General features: G+C 46.5%; 1 protein-coding gene across 1 annotated transcript in view; it reads right to left on the bottom strand.

Moving 5' to 3' along the window:
* GIPC2 (GIPC PDZ domain containing family member 2) overlaps nt 1–18,717 on the bottom strand; it is a 66,166-nt gene that overhangs the window by 25,081 nt on the left and 22,368 nt on the right. Inside the window, exons 2-3 of the mRNA XM_075936325.1 lie at nt 17,525–17,710; nt 9,625–9,805 (exon numbers count right to left, since the gene is read on the bottom strand). Of these exons, the coding sequence (XP_075792440.1) occupies nt 9,625–9,805; nt 17,525–17,710 (367 nt within the window). The remainder of the gene's footprint in view (nt 1–9,624; nt 9,806–17,524; nt 17,711–18,717) is intronic.

Genomic DNA, 18,717 nt, shown 5'->3' with positions numbered 1-18,717 from the left:
GGAATTAGTGTGGAAAAATACAGAGTGGGAGGGATTTGTAAGAAGTTGTAATATAATTAAAATATAATTCCAAATGCAAAAGTAGTCATAGTTTCCAAGAATGTAGTAGTCTAAAGCCTTTAAAATTGATCATTATCCTTCCAAAATTACCCCTCAAAATAATTCCCTGCCCATGGCATTTTCTTAATAATCCTGCTTTTAAAAAGATGAGTCTTTGGTATTTTACATTCATTTTATTCAGATGTGTTCCACTTGGTTGCTTTATTAGTCTACGGAGTCAGACTATGGGAGGAGAATTTCTAATTTTCAAAATTTAAAATTCACTTTTTAAAGCACTAATTTTACTTTATCTCATGTTATCTCATGATGCTATATAGTTTGTTGCTCACCGGCACTAGGGATGTAGGAGTATAACCGGTTAAACAGTTAACCGATAAGCAGCAGCTTAACCATTTCTGTTATGGTTACACTTTTAGCTGGCGCACAGGCTCCTGGCTGCTGGGCCTGCTCTGTGAGCTCTGCAGTATAAGGTTTATACTGCAGAGACTGCAGTGGAGCCAGCTCCCCAGGAGCCGGTCCGGCAACTGAGAGCCAGTGCATGTAAGCAGGCTCCCGGTGTGCACCGGCTCCAGCTGCTGGCTCCACTCCTGGGGAGCCGGCTGTCACCCCGCACTGCAGGATCTGCAATATAAAGCTTCTACTGCAGTACACGTAGCATTCTGGTGAGCCAGCTGTGCTGGGGGCTCGGCAGCGTAAGCCTTATACTGAAGAGCCCTCAGCATGTGTAATCACTAGGATTTTTAACAGTTCCACGGTTACTTTGTTTTTTTACATCCATAACCCGCACATCTCCAAGCACATTTGTTTGAACCTCTGTATAGTTTTGGTACCTACTGAGCAGCTGGTAAATTATTATTCTTCCATCCAGGGGCGGATGAGAGTTTTGTAGGGCCCAGGGCGCGGGACATAGTGAAGCGCGGGACCCAGGGCAGCACAATTTTGCGCATGCGCCACAGCCACAGCCGACAGGTAGTAGCGCGTACGCGGGGCTGTGGCGGGGCCACCCCGCCACTCTCGGAGCCGACCGCGGCACGAGCTCCCCCCGACCGCCGTGAGACGCGGTTCGGGGCGGCCGGCGGACGCCGCCCAGGGGAGCGGCGTCCGTGCAATTCTACGCGGGGCGTGACGTCACCCCCCGCGACGGGACCAGGCGGCGCACAAGATGGACGTCGGGGGTGACGTCATTCCCCGGCGCCGGGCGGGAGATTTAAACGCCGGGACGCCCGTCCAGAGGGGCGGCCCGGGAGACGGGGAGCACACTGGGGGACCGGAGCGCAGCGGATACTGGCGCCCCTGGGTGAGGTACAACCCCGGGGGCCGGTGAGCCGTGACAGGGGGGACTCGGGGGAAGAGGGAGAAGTGACCCAGGGCTGGGCTGCGGAACCCGAGTACGGGGGAGTTTAGGGTCGCAAACCCCCCCCGTCATTGGCTGGGACTAGTGTCCTGGCTTTAGGGCCCTGGGTCGGGGTCCGGAGTGAGGGCGGGCCCGGACCCCCTCCCTCTCACCCTTCCCCGAGAGGGTGGTCATTGGCACCACGGTCGTGCTGTTCAGGATCGGCAACGCGGTGCGTGTATTAGAAATTAAAAGTTGGCAATTGAGAAAACGGATTTGGGTCCGGCGTCTAGCTAGATAGAAAAGGGGGGGACTCCCCCCCCCTTTTTCCCCTGCCTTAAAGATAGAGGCGTAACACGTGGTGGAGAATGTGGGCAAGGGGCCCCGAAACAGGGGCCTAGGGGGGACGGTAAGCGATATTAACGAAGGTTTAACTCTTAGCCGAAATGGAACCCAACCGGATCATAGAATGGTGGACTGAGACGCAAAAGGTCCAGCAGCAACAGCAGATGCAGGCCCTGCAGCAGTTGCTGAACCAGCTGCAAGAACGTCAGGAGCAGGCGGCCAGGGAGCCGCGGGGAGCCGCCATGGGGACTGTGGCCGGTACGCCGGGAGCGGACGAGGACAGTGGAGCCCGACTACCCATACGGTTGACAAAGCTGGGACCGGACGACGACCCGGAAGCCTTCTTGGTCACCTTCGAGCAGGTAGCCACAGCGGCTAGGTGGCCACAGGAACATTGGGCAACCTTGTTAGCACCCTACCTGTCCGGACCCGCCCAGCTGGCCTATCGCGGGATGTCCGCACGAGATGCCTTATGTTACTATAAAGTAAAAGAAGCAGTCCTCGACCAGTTGGGCGTAACCCCAGAGACCCACCGACGGAGGTTCCGGGAGGCCAGGTATGACCCACTGGAGCGGCCGCGAGCGGTGGCCCAAAGGGTGAAGGAGGCGGGCATGCGGTGGCTGGAGCCCGAAAATAAGACGGGGACACAGGTGGCCGACATGGTCATCCTAGAACAATACATGCGGATACTCCCCACGGAAGGTCAGCGGTGGGTGCGTCGCCATCTCCCCGAAACCCTAGACGAAGCCGTGACTCTGATGGAGCACTTTTTGGCCGCAGAGGGAATAGAGGGAAAACCCACCAGCGGGCCGCCACGAGAACCCAGAAAGGGTGAACCACCCCCGGCGAAACCAGCCACACCTTTACGGAGTGGAGAGGGCCGGAGAGGCCCCTTAGGACCCCTACCGGAGAGGAGACTGGCCCCACGATGGAGCCGACCCCTAACGGAGCCGAAGGTCGACCGGGCAACCGAGACCGGACCAGGGGTTCCACCACCGGAGGGGGCGCCCAGAGGGGCGTGTTACCAATGCGGCCAAGAGGGCCATTACAAACGGGACTGCCCTATGATGGACTGTACCTTCGGCCAGAGGCGTGGAGCCCCAAGCACCGCACAGGTAATCAGGGAACTGTGGGTCGAGGGACGCCCGGTGGAGGCAATATTAGACTCCGGGTGCAGGCAGACCATAGTCCGGAAGGATGTAATATACCCCAAGCAGGCTAAGGACCCCACCATAGCGCTCCGGTGTGTCCACGGGGACGTTCACCACTACCCCACCATACGAGTACGGATCGGGGATGGGGTGTTGGAGGAGGACTGTATAGTGGCGGTAGGCCCCAAGTTGGCCTACCCGCTACTGGTGGGGCGGGATTGGCCGGGACTAAAAAGACTCTTGAGCCAGTGGGGCGAGGCCGTGCCAGCCGGACAAGGAGGGGAGGACGAACGTGGGACACTGGTAGCCCAAGGGGACGAGGAACCGGCGGATCCGGGGCACGCAAAGAGAGCGGAGGGGACCCCGACGATCGTCCGCCTGGAGGTGGAGGAGGGAGACTTCCTGGTGCAGCAAAGGGAAGACCCCACCCTGCGGGCGGCCTGGGCCCAGATTCAAACAACGGAAGACCCCCAGCCGGGCGGACCCGCACGCCAACCCAGAGGACCGCACTTTGAGGTGAAGGGGGACCGTTTATACCGGGTAGCAGAAGGGGAGCTCCCCGGGGAGGAACGGTGGCAGCTCCTGGTACCGCGACCTTATCGGTGGAAGGTCTTAGAGCTAGCCCACGAACACCCGTGGTCCGGACACTTAGGGGTGGAAAAGACCCAGCAGAGGGTATTGCAACGATTTTATTGGCCCGGGGTCTACCAGGAAATTAAGGACTTCTGCGGCTCGTGTCCCCAGTGCCAAAAGACGTCCACCAATCGGGTACCCCCAGCGCCGTTAGTCCCCCTCCCCGTGGTAGGGACCCCCTTTGAGCGGGTCGCACTAGACTTGGTAGGGCCTCTCGAGAAATCCGCACGGGGGCATAGTTTCATTTTGGTCATCGTGGACTATGCGACCCGCTGGCCGGAGGCCATACCCCTAAAACGGGCCACCGCCCCCGTAATAGCTGAGGCGTTAGTAAAACTGTTCTCATGGGTGGGTTTACCCAAAGAACTGCTAACGGACCAAGGGACGAATTTGACGTCCAAAGTAATGATGGAGTTATGTAAGGTGTTGCAGATACGGAAGATTCGGACCTCGGTATACCACCCGCAGACCGATGGCCTGGTGGAACGTTTTAACCGCACCCTGAAAGGGATGTTGAGGAAATTTGCGCAGGACGACCCCCGCGAATGGGACAAACTTCTCCCAGCTCTGATGTTCGCGGTGCGAGAGGTTCCCCAGTCATCCTTGGGATATTCTCCGTTCGAGTTACTGTACGGGCGACGACCTCGAGGCATCCTGGACTTGGTAAGGGAAGGCTGGGAGGCTGAGAACTCCACCGCGCTGGGGACAGCCCAATATGTAGGCAAGTTAAAGAGGACCCTGCACGAGTTGGCAGAGTGGGCCCAAGGGAACCTGAAAAAGTCACAAGACCGACAGAAAGAGAACTATGATAAGAAGGCCCAGGTACGGGAGTTCGAACCCGGAGACCAAGTCCTCTTATTACTGCCCAGCGGGGAGTCGAAATTGTTAGCCCACTGGCAGGGACCCTTCCGAGTATTGCGGAGGGTGGGGCCTGTCGACTATGAGGTCCGGGTGAATAGAAACCGGGTAGAGGCACAAATCTACCACGTTAATTTGTTAAAGAAATGGAACCCCCGAGAGGCCCTCCTAGTAGAACCCCGGTCAACCGACATCGAGTTCGGGCCCTGGGGAGAACCCGAGATCAGGCTAGACGGGATACAGGTCGGCGAAGACCTCTCCCGCGCACAGCAAGAACAGCTACGAGGCCTCCTCGAGGGGTTCAAGGAGGTGCTGACCAGCCGCCCCGGGCAAACGACACTAGTGCAACACGAAATTAGGACGGAGCCTGGGAAGGTGGTACGGGACAATATGCGCCCGCTGCCCCGGAAGCTGTGGGGTACGGTAAAGGAGGAGCTCCAAGCTATGCTAGAATGGGGAGTGATACAAGAATCCCATAGCGAGTGGCGGAGCCCCATTGTCCTGGTGCCTAAACCCGATGGGTCCGTTAGGTTTTGTATAGATTTCAGAAAAGTAAATGCCATATCCCGTTTTGATGCCTATCCCATGCCGCGGATAGATGAGCTGCTGGACCGCCTGGGAGGGGCCATATACCTGTCAACATTAGACCTGACGAAAGGCTACTGGCAGATCCCCCTGGAAGCAGAAGCACAGGTGAAGACGGCGTTCGCCACCCCCTTCGGATTATATCAGTTTACGAAAATGCCGTTCGGACTACACGGGGCCGCAGCGACATTTCAGAGACTGATGAACCGCATCTTGAAAGATCACCAGAACTACGCAGCCGCCTATATTGACGATATTATCGTGTACAGCAATTCTTGGGAAGAACATCTGGAACACCTGAGGGCGATATTGACAACCCTACAACAGGCAGGCCTAACTGCCAACCCAAAAAAATGTCAGTTTGGGAAGTCCGAGGTCTCGTACCTAGGATATACAGTAGGGAAGGGGAAGCTCAGACCCCTGATAGACAAAGTTCAGGCCGTACGCGAATACCCCACCCCAACTACGAAAAGACGGGTAAGGCAATTTCTCGGCTTGGCAGGGTATTATAGACGATTTATACCTAATTTCGCATCGATAGCTGCCCCTCTCACAGACCTCACCCGAAAAGGACAACCCGACCGGGTAAGATGGACCCCAGAGTGTGAGACAGCCTTCCAAGAGCTAAAGGGACGGTTGGTATGCGCGCCAGTGCTGGCACAGCCAAACTTTGATAAACCCTTCGTATTACAGACTGACGCGTCAGAAGCCGGCTTAGGGGCTGTCTTGACCCAGGAGGAGGGGGGCGAGGGTCATCCCATTTTATATTTGAGCCGCAAGTTATTTCCCCGGGAGAAGGCGTACGCAACGATAGAGAAGGAGGCCCTGGCTCTGAAATGGGCAATTGACTCACTGCGGTATTTTCTTGTAGGGGGGAAATTTACCGTGGTAACGGACCACGCGCCACTGCAGTGGATGCAGACGATGAAGGAGACCAACCCACGAGTATTAAGGTGGTACCTGAGCCTGCAACCGTACCAATTCCAGGTGACACACGGGCAGGAGCCGCGAACGGGAACGCGGACTGCCTGTCACGTATAGATGAAACATTAGAGGGCGGGCCGGTAAGGAGAGACTCGGACTTGAGGGGGAAGGTGTGTGGCGGGGCCACCCCGCCACTCTCGGAGCCGACCGCGGCACGAGCTCCCCCCGACCGCCGTGAGACGCGGTTCGGGGCGGCCGGCGGACGCCGCCCAGGGGAGCGGCGTCCGTGCAATTCTACGCGGGGCGTGACGTCACCCCCGCGACGGGACCAGGCGGCGCACAAGATGGACGTCGGGGGTGACGTCATTCCCCGGCGCCGGGCGGGAGATTTAAACGCCGGGACGCCCGTCCAGAGGGGCGGCCCGGGAGACGGGGAGCACACTGGGGGACCGGAGCGCAGCGGATACTGGCGCCCCTGGGTGAGGTACAACCCCGGGGGCCGGTGAGCCGTGACAGGGGGGACTCGGGGGAAGAGGGAGAAGTGACCCAGGGCTGGGCTGCGGAACCCGAGTACGGGGGAGTTTAGGGTCGCAAACCCCCCCCCCGTCATTGGCTGGGACTAGTGTCCTGGCTTTAGGGCCCTGGGTTGGGGTCCGGAGTGAGGGCGGGCCCGGACCCCCTCCCTCTCACCCTTCCCCGAGAGGGTGGTCATTGGCACCACGGTCGTGCTGTTCAGGATCGGCAACGCGGTGCGTGTATTAGAAATTAAAAGTTGGCAATTGAGAAAACGGATTTGGGTCCGGCGTCTAGCTAGATAGAAAAGGGGGGGACTCCCCCCCCCCTTTTTCCCCTGCCTTAAAGATAGAGGCGTAACAGGGGCCTATTGAAGCGCGGGGCTTGGGGCAGCCGCCCCGCTCACCCTGCCCTATATCCGCTGCTGCTTCCATCCTCCCATGGGAGTAAGGAGTAAGCAGGCATGTCACTGAGATGTGACTCCCAGTCACCATTCTTTTCTGCAGGTATTCGTGCAGTGTTGCAGGTTAAGCACTGCTCCTTGCTCAGGGACATGCCTAAAGTTCCAGGCTCACCCCACACCGTAAGAACTCAGGTGCTGATGACACAATTTCTTCTACATACTGGAGCTATATATTTTTGTTTTTAAACAGTAACAAATTGGAGTAAATATAATTCCATTTGAGGTTTATATCTCCCCAAAATTCTAACTAAGCCAATTTCCTTAAAATTCACAGCAAACATTATCCATATAGGACACAGATATTTTTACATATTGAGAGGAGGAGTGGACATGTGACCTCTCCAACTGTACCAACATCTTGCTATTAGGGATGTAAGAGGTTAACCAGTAAGCAGTAGGCTTAACAGTCTGTTTACCCAGTAACTGGTTAACTGGCCCAGCTGGAGCGGCTCCCTGCCCGCAGCTGCCCCAGCCGACGGAACCCACCTCTTACTATGCTGTAGCACGAAGTACTGTATAAAAAACCCACAGTGCCAGTTTCTCTTCCTGTCTAATTATTGCAGTTATTCTGACACCAAGTGCCCACAGTGGTGCATTACAGTCTACCTAGATTAATCATAGATTACAATGATTTAGAAAACAAATATTCCAATTTGCTGCTGAAATAGGAGGTAGTGGTGCAGATTAGAACCCAAGGTTTGGAGTGTGTATGCACTAATGGTTATCAATGATTTATCAACATTTTATTTTGAATGATTTATTATTACAAAAAAACACTGTATAGAAAAGTTTGTGGGAACATTTTGAATAAAATGATGGAACTGAAAACTAGAAAATATTTTTTCTATTTTGAAATGATCAGCTACATGAATATTGTTAAATTTTTAATGGCTTGTTAAAAATACACAGGTGATTAGTGATATAAATAATCTTCTCATATACATAAAGAGTCACTGCTCCCTCCTTGTATGAGCAGAGATGGGTTAATAGCCAGCACTGTCACATGGTTTCCTCACATCCCATTAGATATCTGGGGGGGGGGAACTACACATGGAGAGGCAGCAATGCACAGGCAGAGCAAGGAAAACAGGTACACAAAACTGTCTCCACCTCGATTACCTTTTCTACAGAGAATTTATACATTGTGGAACCCTATTTCTTTTAAATAGGCCAGCTATGGGCAACCTAGGTTAGTAAGTGTGTTGCATAAGTGTCCCTCCTTCATCTCAGTGGGCAACAAGATTGTCATAAGCAAGATGGTCTTTTGGGATAAGGTAGTTTTGTTAACTGCATTTGTGTACCTAGAATGTGCAGGGTGTGCTAATTGATTACATGCAGAGGGAGCACACGACTTTAGCTGTCCATGTTGCATGCAATCCACACACACTTGATTTCAGGTGTCCTTACTTTACATGCACGTTGCTTTTGTAATACCAGTAGGAAAAAAGCCTACATGGATGGAAACAAGTGGAATCTGGCAACCCTATGTCTGGGCAACAACAAACAAGATGTTTTGTGAGCCACTCATAGAACCCCGATGGGCAGTTTGCCCACCACTGAAATAGGCTCAGGTGCTATTGTCAATATGGAAAGCATGACAGTACAACTCAACCAGATTGCATTGCCAAGGACGTGGAAGGGTCCGGAGCCAATGAAAGAATCACAATCTCTCTGTGTAGATGCCATCATCAGTGTGTTCTGTGAAACAATCCTGCTCATCATTCTCCCTGTAAGTGGGGCACGATGTGGAATTTGGGAGCAAGCACCCAATAGGACTTATGTGATCCAGCCCACTATGATCTGCACTGCTGACAAACTTCAGAAAATGCTCACCTTCCCAGATACAAGGCTCAGAGGAACTGAATAAATGATGCACTCATTTCATTTCCATTTTCAGGAAGATCAAGGAAGCAATATACATTTAATAGAAACAATGACTTGATAAAGTTTAGGGTCTTACTTTGGGACACATATGAAAGTCATAGTAATTCCCTACATGTACACAGAGCACTAGACTACAGCTGCATCATGTTCAAATCCATTACATGAAACATAGAAAAGATTCTTTGTTTTGGAGGTTTGATTCTTTGTTTTTTTAATTAATTTTTACCCCAAATCCCAGATTTTACAAAAAATATTATTTGGGATTTTAAAATCCAATATATTAGATAGATGTGTTTATGTTAATAATAAATCAATGTGAGGTTATCAGTTAAAGTTAAGCAATACAGAGGAAGTGGTAGGTGTGTGAGAGAGGGAGAAAGAGAACAAACAGTTCAGTAAATAAACCACAGCATTAAACTCCTTTACTTTCAATACTCTCACTTGTCTCTATTTGTTGAATAGTTTTCTATTTGGCTGTTTCTCAGTAGTACTAACCCTGATATTTAATTAGAAAAGTGAATTTTTTTGCATTGATTTTTAAAAAATTTTTGTAATCAACACTGATAAATTCCCATGAAATTTGCAACAAAATAAAAACTGAAAGTGAGTATAACTCATAAGTGAAATAAGACTCAACTATAATTACAGTGAAACTTGAGCAAAAGATCACCTTCCACAGGTAGCATCTTTAAAGTATCCTAAAGGTTTCCAGTTCAACTTTGTTTTCCTGCAGTTTAAAAACAAAAACATCTCAACTCCTCTAGGCAACTAGGTTACCTAGGATAAATTTCATTGTGTCTGAAAAAAACAAGAGTATGTAGGGATGGCATTTCAATCTCCAGTTACAAGGGGTGGACAGTATGAATGTCACTCACCAAATGCTTTCATAGGCTCGATCAATGTTAGTTTAAATGCTTGATCCTTCTCTAGTCCTTTTAGTATCTTGGCAACTTCATAATGACGACAGCCCACCACATTTTTTCCATTTATAGATTCTATATGATCACCCACACATATCGCTTTGATTTGGTCGACAAGGCTGCCTTCTTTAATACGCTGTGAGGTAAAAAAGCATTTATATTAGTTAGAAACAAAATTGTGGAAAAAATAAACAGGTGGCACTGGCAACTAATTCAGTGCTGCTATGGATGAATGAAACTCTAATAATATTAACATAATTGCACCTATTATGCTAAGAGTGAATTCAGAACAGCAGGTTTTCATGTACCATGCTTTGACAAGCATTCAAAAACTATTTAATATAAAAATCACATTTAGGTGTGGCACAAAGAGCATTTCGAAATCTGCTATAGAAATGAAGCTGAACATTAAGCATATGTTAGATTATTAAAAAGTTTTGTACTATAAATAGTATGTTTAAGATTGCCACACAAGTCCCAAAGACCATATATTCCCACACTTCTTGTGCACCCCACAGGCACACCATAGAGTATTTCCACTTAAATAAGTACATTGATTTCATGAATATTATTGTTAATGGATCTTTCATAGAAAACAAATCTAAAAGTTACAAAATGTCTTTTTTAATCTTATGAATTATAGAAGATGGAAAATGCCAAAGCATATAAAGATGTTTATAATTTGCATTATTGGAATATTTTAGGGGCAGAATTTATAAATATAGGACTGATAGTTCAAATTTCAATTTTTATATGAATTGAAAAATATGTAGTATATGGTTTTTCTGTGTATGAATTCCAACTTTCATTCCCTTACTTCAGGGGAGAAACTAAAACATAACAACACAAATCATCCTGAATAGTTAGGATAAGATAGGAATTTTATTCCAACCCTCTCCTGAAGTATACACTATTTAAGTGAGAACTGAGTTTATTTTCAAGTAAATCCATTCATCCAGCGTACACAAATAAAACAGGAAATAAAATATCATTATCTACTGTTCTACAGGTCGGACCTCCCTATGTAAGCGACTAGTTGAGTAAGCATAAGCTTATCAGGTAGTTGAGTGACTACTCACTTCCCCCACTTGGTGCCTCTATATCAGAGGAAGAAAGACAGGGGAGTAGGAACTGGTGCTGGGGGAAGCCGGCTTAAAAGCAAGCTCCCCCCAGCCCCATCTCACTGGTACAGGAGGGCAGGGGAGGCAGAGCCACAGCATCACCAGGGCAGTGCAAGTCGGGACTGCTACATTTAAAGCGCAGAGCCACAGCATCCCAGGAGCTACTGTAGAGTAACCCACTGTGGGGTTAACTCCCAGGGGTGGCATGAGCTGGGACGGAATTAAGGATGTAATAGTGTAGTTGATTCTGGGAGGTACCTCTGCTGCGGCTCTGCATTTAAAGTGTATTAGGAGCCAGGCGGGCAGGTTGCCCGGCTCAGCTCAGACCCCGTCTTAGACTGTCTGCTACCTCTTTCTCAGAGGCAGCAGCACTGGGCGACAGGCAGCCGGTCCATAAGGGGAGCTGATTTTTAAACTAGCTCCCGCCTGGCACCCTGAGCTGCTATGTGGCAGGGAGCTCCTTGAGAGTGAGGCCAGAGCACACTGGCTGCGGCCCCACCCCTGGGGACTAGAGAATAGTTGACTAACCAATAAGAATTCATGAGATTATTGGACTATTCAATTAACTGATATTTAACATCCCTAGACTGAACAGTCCCAGCTCACACTGCCCCCAGTTTTTTAGAGGGCTGCCACCAGGCTGCATCCTCAGCCCAGGGCTCCCAGAGGGCTACCGCAAAGCTGCAGCCCTGGCCCAGTGCACCCAAGAGGCTGCCGCAGGGCTCCAGCTCCATGCTGACATAGACTGCTGGGGGTCTCCGGCCTGGTCCCATGCTGCGGCAGGCTGCCTCAGCCTGAAGCTCCAGACCTGATCCTGCACTCTCTCTAGCTGAGCTTCCCATCTTGGTTTTCCCCAGCCTCGGCTGGTCCTCCTTTCTGCCCTTAGGCTCCCAGGCTCTCTGGTCTAGGAGCATCTGTGATCCTGCGAGACCATGCATGTTACCAAACCAAAGAAGGTTGGTTTTCAGAGCTGTAACCTGTAACACTTAGCTTAGCAGCCAGTGGTGTCAATGGAGAGGTGGGGGGGCAATTCTCTTCTCACAGGGTTTCCATGGAGCCGGGGGCCATTTATAAGCAGTGGTCCTATACTAAATCAGTACCATTGGTGTTGGAGTAGTCCAGAGAATCCTTTGGGCTGTGCAGTTGAAACACCACTGAATTTGACCCAGACAGTCAACCATACTGACGGAGTGTTGTCTGGGACAAATTTCAACAAGTGGCATTGTGACCTAGCGCATGGGATTGCAAGACCATTCGTGTTTGGCCCAGCCACCACTCCATCCAGACAGTAGGACAACTGAGCCAAATGGTGTTGAGACTTGGTGCACTATGAGTCTGAGCCTAACCAGTGAAGTACAAGAAGGTCTGCAAAAACTCAACTCATGTACTTTGTGGATGAGAAGGGAGCTCCCCAGCTGAAGTGGGAAGCCTGGCAGTATATAATGTTCTGCACACATGACAATTTTAAACTTCCTGCAGAGTTTAACTCTTGTAGCACAGATCTTTTTTTAAATCTAGAGTAAAAGCAATAAGATTGGGGGGAGGAGAGGAGGAAAATGTGTTATATACACAAAGAATCTGGTCCAAATGCAGCAACTCAAATTCTTGTTATAAAGCACAAGGTGTTTCTAGCAAATTGTAGTGAAATCTCATTAAATTCACTTAGGGTACATCCATACTAGCCCCCTAGTTCGAACTAGGGAGACTAATGAGGGTGACTGAAATTGCTAATGAAGCGCGGGATTTAAATAACCCGCACTTGATTAGCATATTCCTAGCCGGTCGCCATTTTGGAAATTGACTAGCCCAAAGTAACTGCCCAAAATATCTACACGTGGCAGAGAAGCAGGATTCCGAGATAAACCCCTTAGTTCAAATTAACTGTTACTCCTCATAGAATGAGGTTTAACAGTTAATTCGAACTAAGGGGTCTATCTTGGAATCCCGCTTCTCTGCCGCACGTAGATATTTCAGGCTAGTCAGTTTCCAAAATGGCGACCAGCTGGGATTATGCTAATCAAGCGCAGGATATTTAAATCCCGTGCTTCATTAGCAATTTCGATCACCCTCATTAGCCTCCCTAGTTCGATCTAGGGGGCTAGTGTAGACGTACCCTTAGTTTCTTTACTGAAACCATTTTTATTATCAGGCTCCACATTAACTGGTATTGACTGGAAACATTACGTCTGTGGTATTTCAAACTAACGTTTGTATTTTGAGCTAATTATGATAACTTTCTGGTGAACTGTGAAAAGAAAGCAGGGCGCTGTTACATGCTGCCGCTGAGATCTAATGTTTAATTTTCAAAATTTACAGTGTATTTTAAAGGGTAAGTCATGCACTTTCAATGCAGTGCACAGGAAACTACATTGCTCCAATTTACAATAATCAGATTTGCACATCTATAATTTCATACATCATACTATAACAATATTTTTTTAAGCATCTTAAAATGTCCTTTTCTCCCCACGTGGTAACTCTTGGATGACTAATTTCACTCCAGAATATATCTTCCCATTTAGCTATAAATCTGTAAAAATAGGATTTTATGATAGAATTGGTGACAGACTATTGAATACAGCTTTGCAAATGTGACATGATAATATTGAATTTAAATGAATGTTTTCTTACAAAGCAGAACATTAGCTCTTAAAACAAAAGTACCTCTGTTTTCTACTTCACCTGTAAAATCTGATCATGTTGTCAGCAGCTTTAGAAACTTACTCTTTTAAACACAGAGCAGTAAATTGTTACAAGCAGTAAGTGGTTATAACTATCAACAGATTACAGAGTACAACAGAGCTCATTAATTCCTAATGGTATACTAAATCAGTCCAAATGAAAGGAAAAGCTCTAATGACAAAACAGAGCCCTAAACACAGCTCTTTATTCAACTAAGTTCTAGCTCTCCTTTGTAGTGAAACTATCACCAGAGCTTTCTGTGTGATTGGGAACAAAGTGCACTGAATGATACAGGTTTTGCCTTTTAGATATTTATGTATCCACCTGTCCACCCTCTCCATTATTCAATACACTCATTGACCAGACCATTAATCTTTTAACTGTTAACATGGACAACTCTATTTTAAAAATTTCTCAGGGATTGTTATTATTGTACCGAGTAGATGACATTGTATTAAAAATGTGGACAGCCACGGGAGTTTTATCTACATGAGGGGCCTCACTGTTGTTGCCACAGGTGGAGCTGCACAGGTGCTAGCAATGGTGGCAAATATTTGTCAAAAATCCCAAGGTCAGAAACAGTCTAAAAGAAAGATAAAATACAGCCCAAGGCCCACAACAGAGTTTTATTACTATTTTCAAATAGGTTAAATGTTTTTATTTTGTTTATGTATGTTGGCTTTGCAGTAGAAGAGGATGTTTACAAAAGATTTAAATAAGGGGAGATATGGATGGGTGTGTAGGAGATTGAGAGGGCATTCCATTGTATGGGCTAACAAGGTGAGATCTGAGGGCAGAAGAGTAACAGTAGGACCTGTGAAGGAACAAAAGGCAATACCAAACAAAATGAGATATCTGGGCTAGAGCAGGGCTTTGAAGACGATGTTATATTTAAGCATGAGATAATGGGTGAATGGGAGCCAGTCTGGCCATTCTGGTGTTAGTATTTATGAATCTATTAATTCTGTTTACATCCCAGTTCCTCCATGGTGAGAGTTCCAGATAGTGAATGTATTTAGTGTACAAGCCAGATGTTGAGCATCCTATTTTAAATAAATCTTCCTTTATTTCTACCACTGAGTTTATCCCTAATTTAAGTGGCTTTCAGATTACTTCTCCCTCCACCTTAGGCTTTCTGTCCCTGTCTTACTGTGCCAACCAATCTTAATAAACAAAAGTAACTCTTCAGGAGTGTATTGAACCTAGGACAGCATTTCTTTGGGCCCACAGTGTTGCATGCACTGTTCATATTCTTCCAATACCAGGTAACCCTCTCCTCATGAAACTAGGACTCAGAGTAAACCAGTGTGCAACAGTTTGGTGAGACTGCATTTTTCTATGGTGACTGCCATCTTTAATTTGAGGATATAAACTGTCATTTTGTTTAAATAAGTATCAAGCCTTCGTGGCTGCAAAGAAAGCCTTCCAAACGTGAGTTGAAGAAAAACGATGCAGTAGTGTCTGCCTGAGTCTGCAGTCGGTGTGAAACAATAGCTCTGGCAAGCGGAAATTGCTCTCAATCTCAGGGAGATGTATAGTGTCTTCATTAAAGTGCTATGGTATCACAGCTGCACTGGTGCAGTTGCATCAGTTGCATCAGTGCAATGTTTTAAATGTAAATGTGCCCTGATAAAAATACATTCATACCTGTATTGTGATGCTTTAACTATACTGGTACAGTTAAAGTGGTGCAGCTTTTGCAAATAGGCAAGGCATTGGTGTATTATGAAGGTCTACTGTGTCTACCGTGAGTTGCAGCTCATTTTTATGACATGAACAAGCAGGATTTAGAGAGTTAGTGGAGCATGGGAGAATGCTACACCACTTATATTTTTCCAATCTGCCCCCAGCTTGCAGTAAGCCCTGTGATTGGCATTTCTCTCTTCACATGCCTCTCCCCTTTCTGCTTGGCTGGTATCACTCCCAGGAGTGCTGGAAGAGAGGAACTTTAATACATCACCACACTCCTTAAGATATTTTTGAAAACAAATCTGGCATTACCCTTCCAAAAAAGAACAAAGTGGAGGTGCTAAGAATTTCAAGTATTGATATTAGAAAAGTTCATATTTCTAGCATTTTACAAAATTCATTGTAGACTCTGAACCAAACAGAGGTCTGCACCACACCCTGACTTTGATAAGCATAACCCCAGTGACACCTCCACAAGGATCCTGCAGCTGATCAAAACCAAACATGTCTCTATATATAATCTCCCACTTTTCACCATTCCCAGCTGTGCTCCAATTAAATTTGCTAATACATGAAGAATAAACGCACAATTTAAGAACATAAGAATGGCCATACTGGGTCAGACCAAAGGTCCATCTAACCCAGTATCCTGTCTGATGATAGTGGACAATGTCGGTTGCCCCAGAGGAAATAAACAGAACAGGGAATCATAAAGTGACCCCTGCCATCAACCTTTCCCAGTTTCTGACAAATAGAAGCCAGGGGCACCATCCCTGCCCATCCTAGCTAATAGCATATGATGGACCTATCATCCATGAATGCATCTAACTCTTTTTTCAACCCTGTTATAGTCTTGGCCTTCACAACATTCTCCGGCAAGGAGCTCCACAGCTTTGATTGTGTGAAGAAGTACTTTCTTTTGTTTGTTTTAAATCTGCTACCTATTAATTCCATTCTGGTAACCCCTAGTTCTTGAGTTATGGGAAGGCGTAAGTAACTCTTCTTTATTCGTTTTCTCCACATCAGTCATGATTTTAATAGAGCTCTATCATATTCACCTCTTAGTCCTCTCATTTCCAAACTTAAGGCTATGTCTGGACCGCAGGCTTCTTTCGGAAGAAGCTTTTCCAGAAGAGCTCTTCCAAAAAAAAATTCTTCTGAAAGAGAGCATCCACACTGCCAAAGCACATTGAAAAAGTGATCTGTTTTTTGAAAGATAGCGTCCACACTGAATGAACGCTATCTCGCATGTAAGCTGTGATTACTATGGACTGAGTGGCCACCAGAGCATCTGTGCTTTTTCCTCTCTCCCTCTTCCCCATCTGCACATGCCTTTCTCTGAAAGAGCTCTTTCAGAAAAAGGCATTTTCCTTGTACAAAGAGGTTTACCAATGTCAGAAAACCCCCTGAATTCTTTCAATTTTTTTTTAAAAGAACGTGATTGCAGTGTGGACGTAAGTGAAGTTTTTCCGGAAAAAAAAGCCGTTTTTCCAAACAAACCTCTGCAGTGTAGACATACCCTAAAAGTCCCTGTCTTATTAATCTCTTCGCATATGGCAGGCATTCCAAACCCCTAATCATTTTTGTTGCTCTTTTCTTAACTTTTTCTAATGCTAAGGTATCTTTCTTGAGATGAAGTGACCACATCTGCACACAGAATTCAAGATGGATTTATTTCTTATTCTCTATCCCTTTCTTAATGATTCCCAACATTCTGTTTGCTTTTTGGACTGCCGCTGCATACTAAGTGGATGTTTTCAAAGAACTATCCACAGTGAATCCAAGATGTCTCTCGAGCGTTAACAGCTAATTTAGTCCCCATCTTATTACACCTATCATTAGGATTATGTTTTCCAATATGCATTACTTCGCATTTAACAACATTAAAATTAATCTTCCATTTTGTTGCAGAGTCACCTAGTTTGGTGAGATAATTTTGAAGCTCTTCACTTTCTGCATTGGACTTAAAATATCTTGAGCAGTTTTGTGTCATCTACTAATTTTGCCATTCACTGTTTACCCCTTTCTCCAGCTCATTTATGATCCCAAAGAGGCAGGATAAAGAGGGACAGTGCAATGAAACTTTTTAGAGCGCGATGTGTGCTATAAACAGAAATTAGGATAACTTCATTGTCACATGAATAAGCAGTCGTCCTATTATCACCTTCAAGAACTTAAAGTAGTGAAAAGGTTAGAAATAGAGCAATATCCAAAAAATTAAGGGCTCTCTCAACACAGCAGTGACTGTTACTCTTCTTTAATTGTGATGAATGTTTGGTCCTCAAAAAGGCTCTAGTTCTAGAAGATTCCTTAAAACAGTAAAACTTATAGCATTAAATATAAAAGATTCTGTTAAAATTTACCTTTATGAAGGCATAACCCGTTCCATTGTCTGTAATGGTAAGCCCAAGAGAATCTTCAGATTTAAGAACATCCACTTCTTTTTTTGGTCCCTTTATGTGGGCAAATATGAAGTCTTCAAGACCAATCTGCCCTCCTAAGAGCTTGTCCATATCTATTTTGTGAGTATTCAAAGTGCAAAATATGATCTACACAAAAAGAAAAACAAATCAATTAAAGTTGAATTTTAAAATATTACATCAATCGTGGCAAGCTCCATTATGATAGGAAAATAAATGGTGGAAAGAATTCTGTTTCCCTGAATTTCAATTATCCATGAGGTTGGGTGCAAAAAATCCCTCGTGGTCTTTTAACGGAGAACACACACCCCCAACCATCATTACTAAAGACTCTATATTCCCATCCACTGACAAGAAAGGTACTAACTAGCCCAAATTCTGCAGAGAAGAGAAAACAGGGTGCAGGGGAGAGACATGTTATCCAGTACTCTAGCTCATAGCTGTGTAACCCAGAGATGTCTTGGTATCAACTTGGTATACGCATAATAGTTTATCAAAGGGTGACATGTAAGAGCTCTACCAAGAGACTGTAGCCCTCGTTTCATTACAATCATTGAAAAATGTATGTGCAAAGTATATTGAAGTTATATATCTATTATGAAAATTACATTCTTAAGGTCTTGGCATTAAGGCAGGACATGACTCTGACAGATCTCTTTCAGGGAGCAGGTAACAGGTATTTATCTTCCAATCTGGCAGTTTGTGTATTGTCTGCCTCACAATGAAGGCCCACATTTGCATACTAAACCAAGTGCCAGTTGAAAGGATGCAAAATGTACAACAGAAAATATAAAGGAAGAAACAAAGCAGCAGAGAAATATCCTGTTTATGAATAAAGAGAAAGGATAGGACTTATATCTTTTGGGAAGCAAAAGAACACATTGGATCTTTCATCTAGAACAGGACTACTCACTTTGGAAGCCCCGGAGGCCACAATGATACTCACAGTACATGCCAAGGGCTGCAACTTAAGTGTGGTTGCATATACATGTGCAAATATATGCAAATAGCTTCTTTCACACTGACGGGCCTGAATACAAAGCTTAAGGCAAGACTACACAACACACAGGCCCCATTTAAGTCAGTTCTGCTGATATTAATAAAATGCAATATTTACTCAATTTCCACCCATATGA

Source organism: Pelodiscus sinensis, chromosome 9 (genome assembly GCF_049634645.1).
Source record: "Pelodiscus sinensis isolate JC-2024 chromosome 9, ASM4963464v1, whole genome shotgun sequence".
NCBI classification, from domain to species: domain Eukaryota; kingdom Metazoa; phylum Chordata; order Testudines; family Trionychidae; genus Pelodiscus; species Pelodiscus sinensis.
The sequence above is the reverse complement of the archived record's forward strand: the minus strand, read 5'-3'. Positions and strand labels throughout refer to the sequence as shown.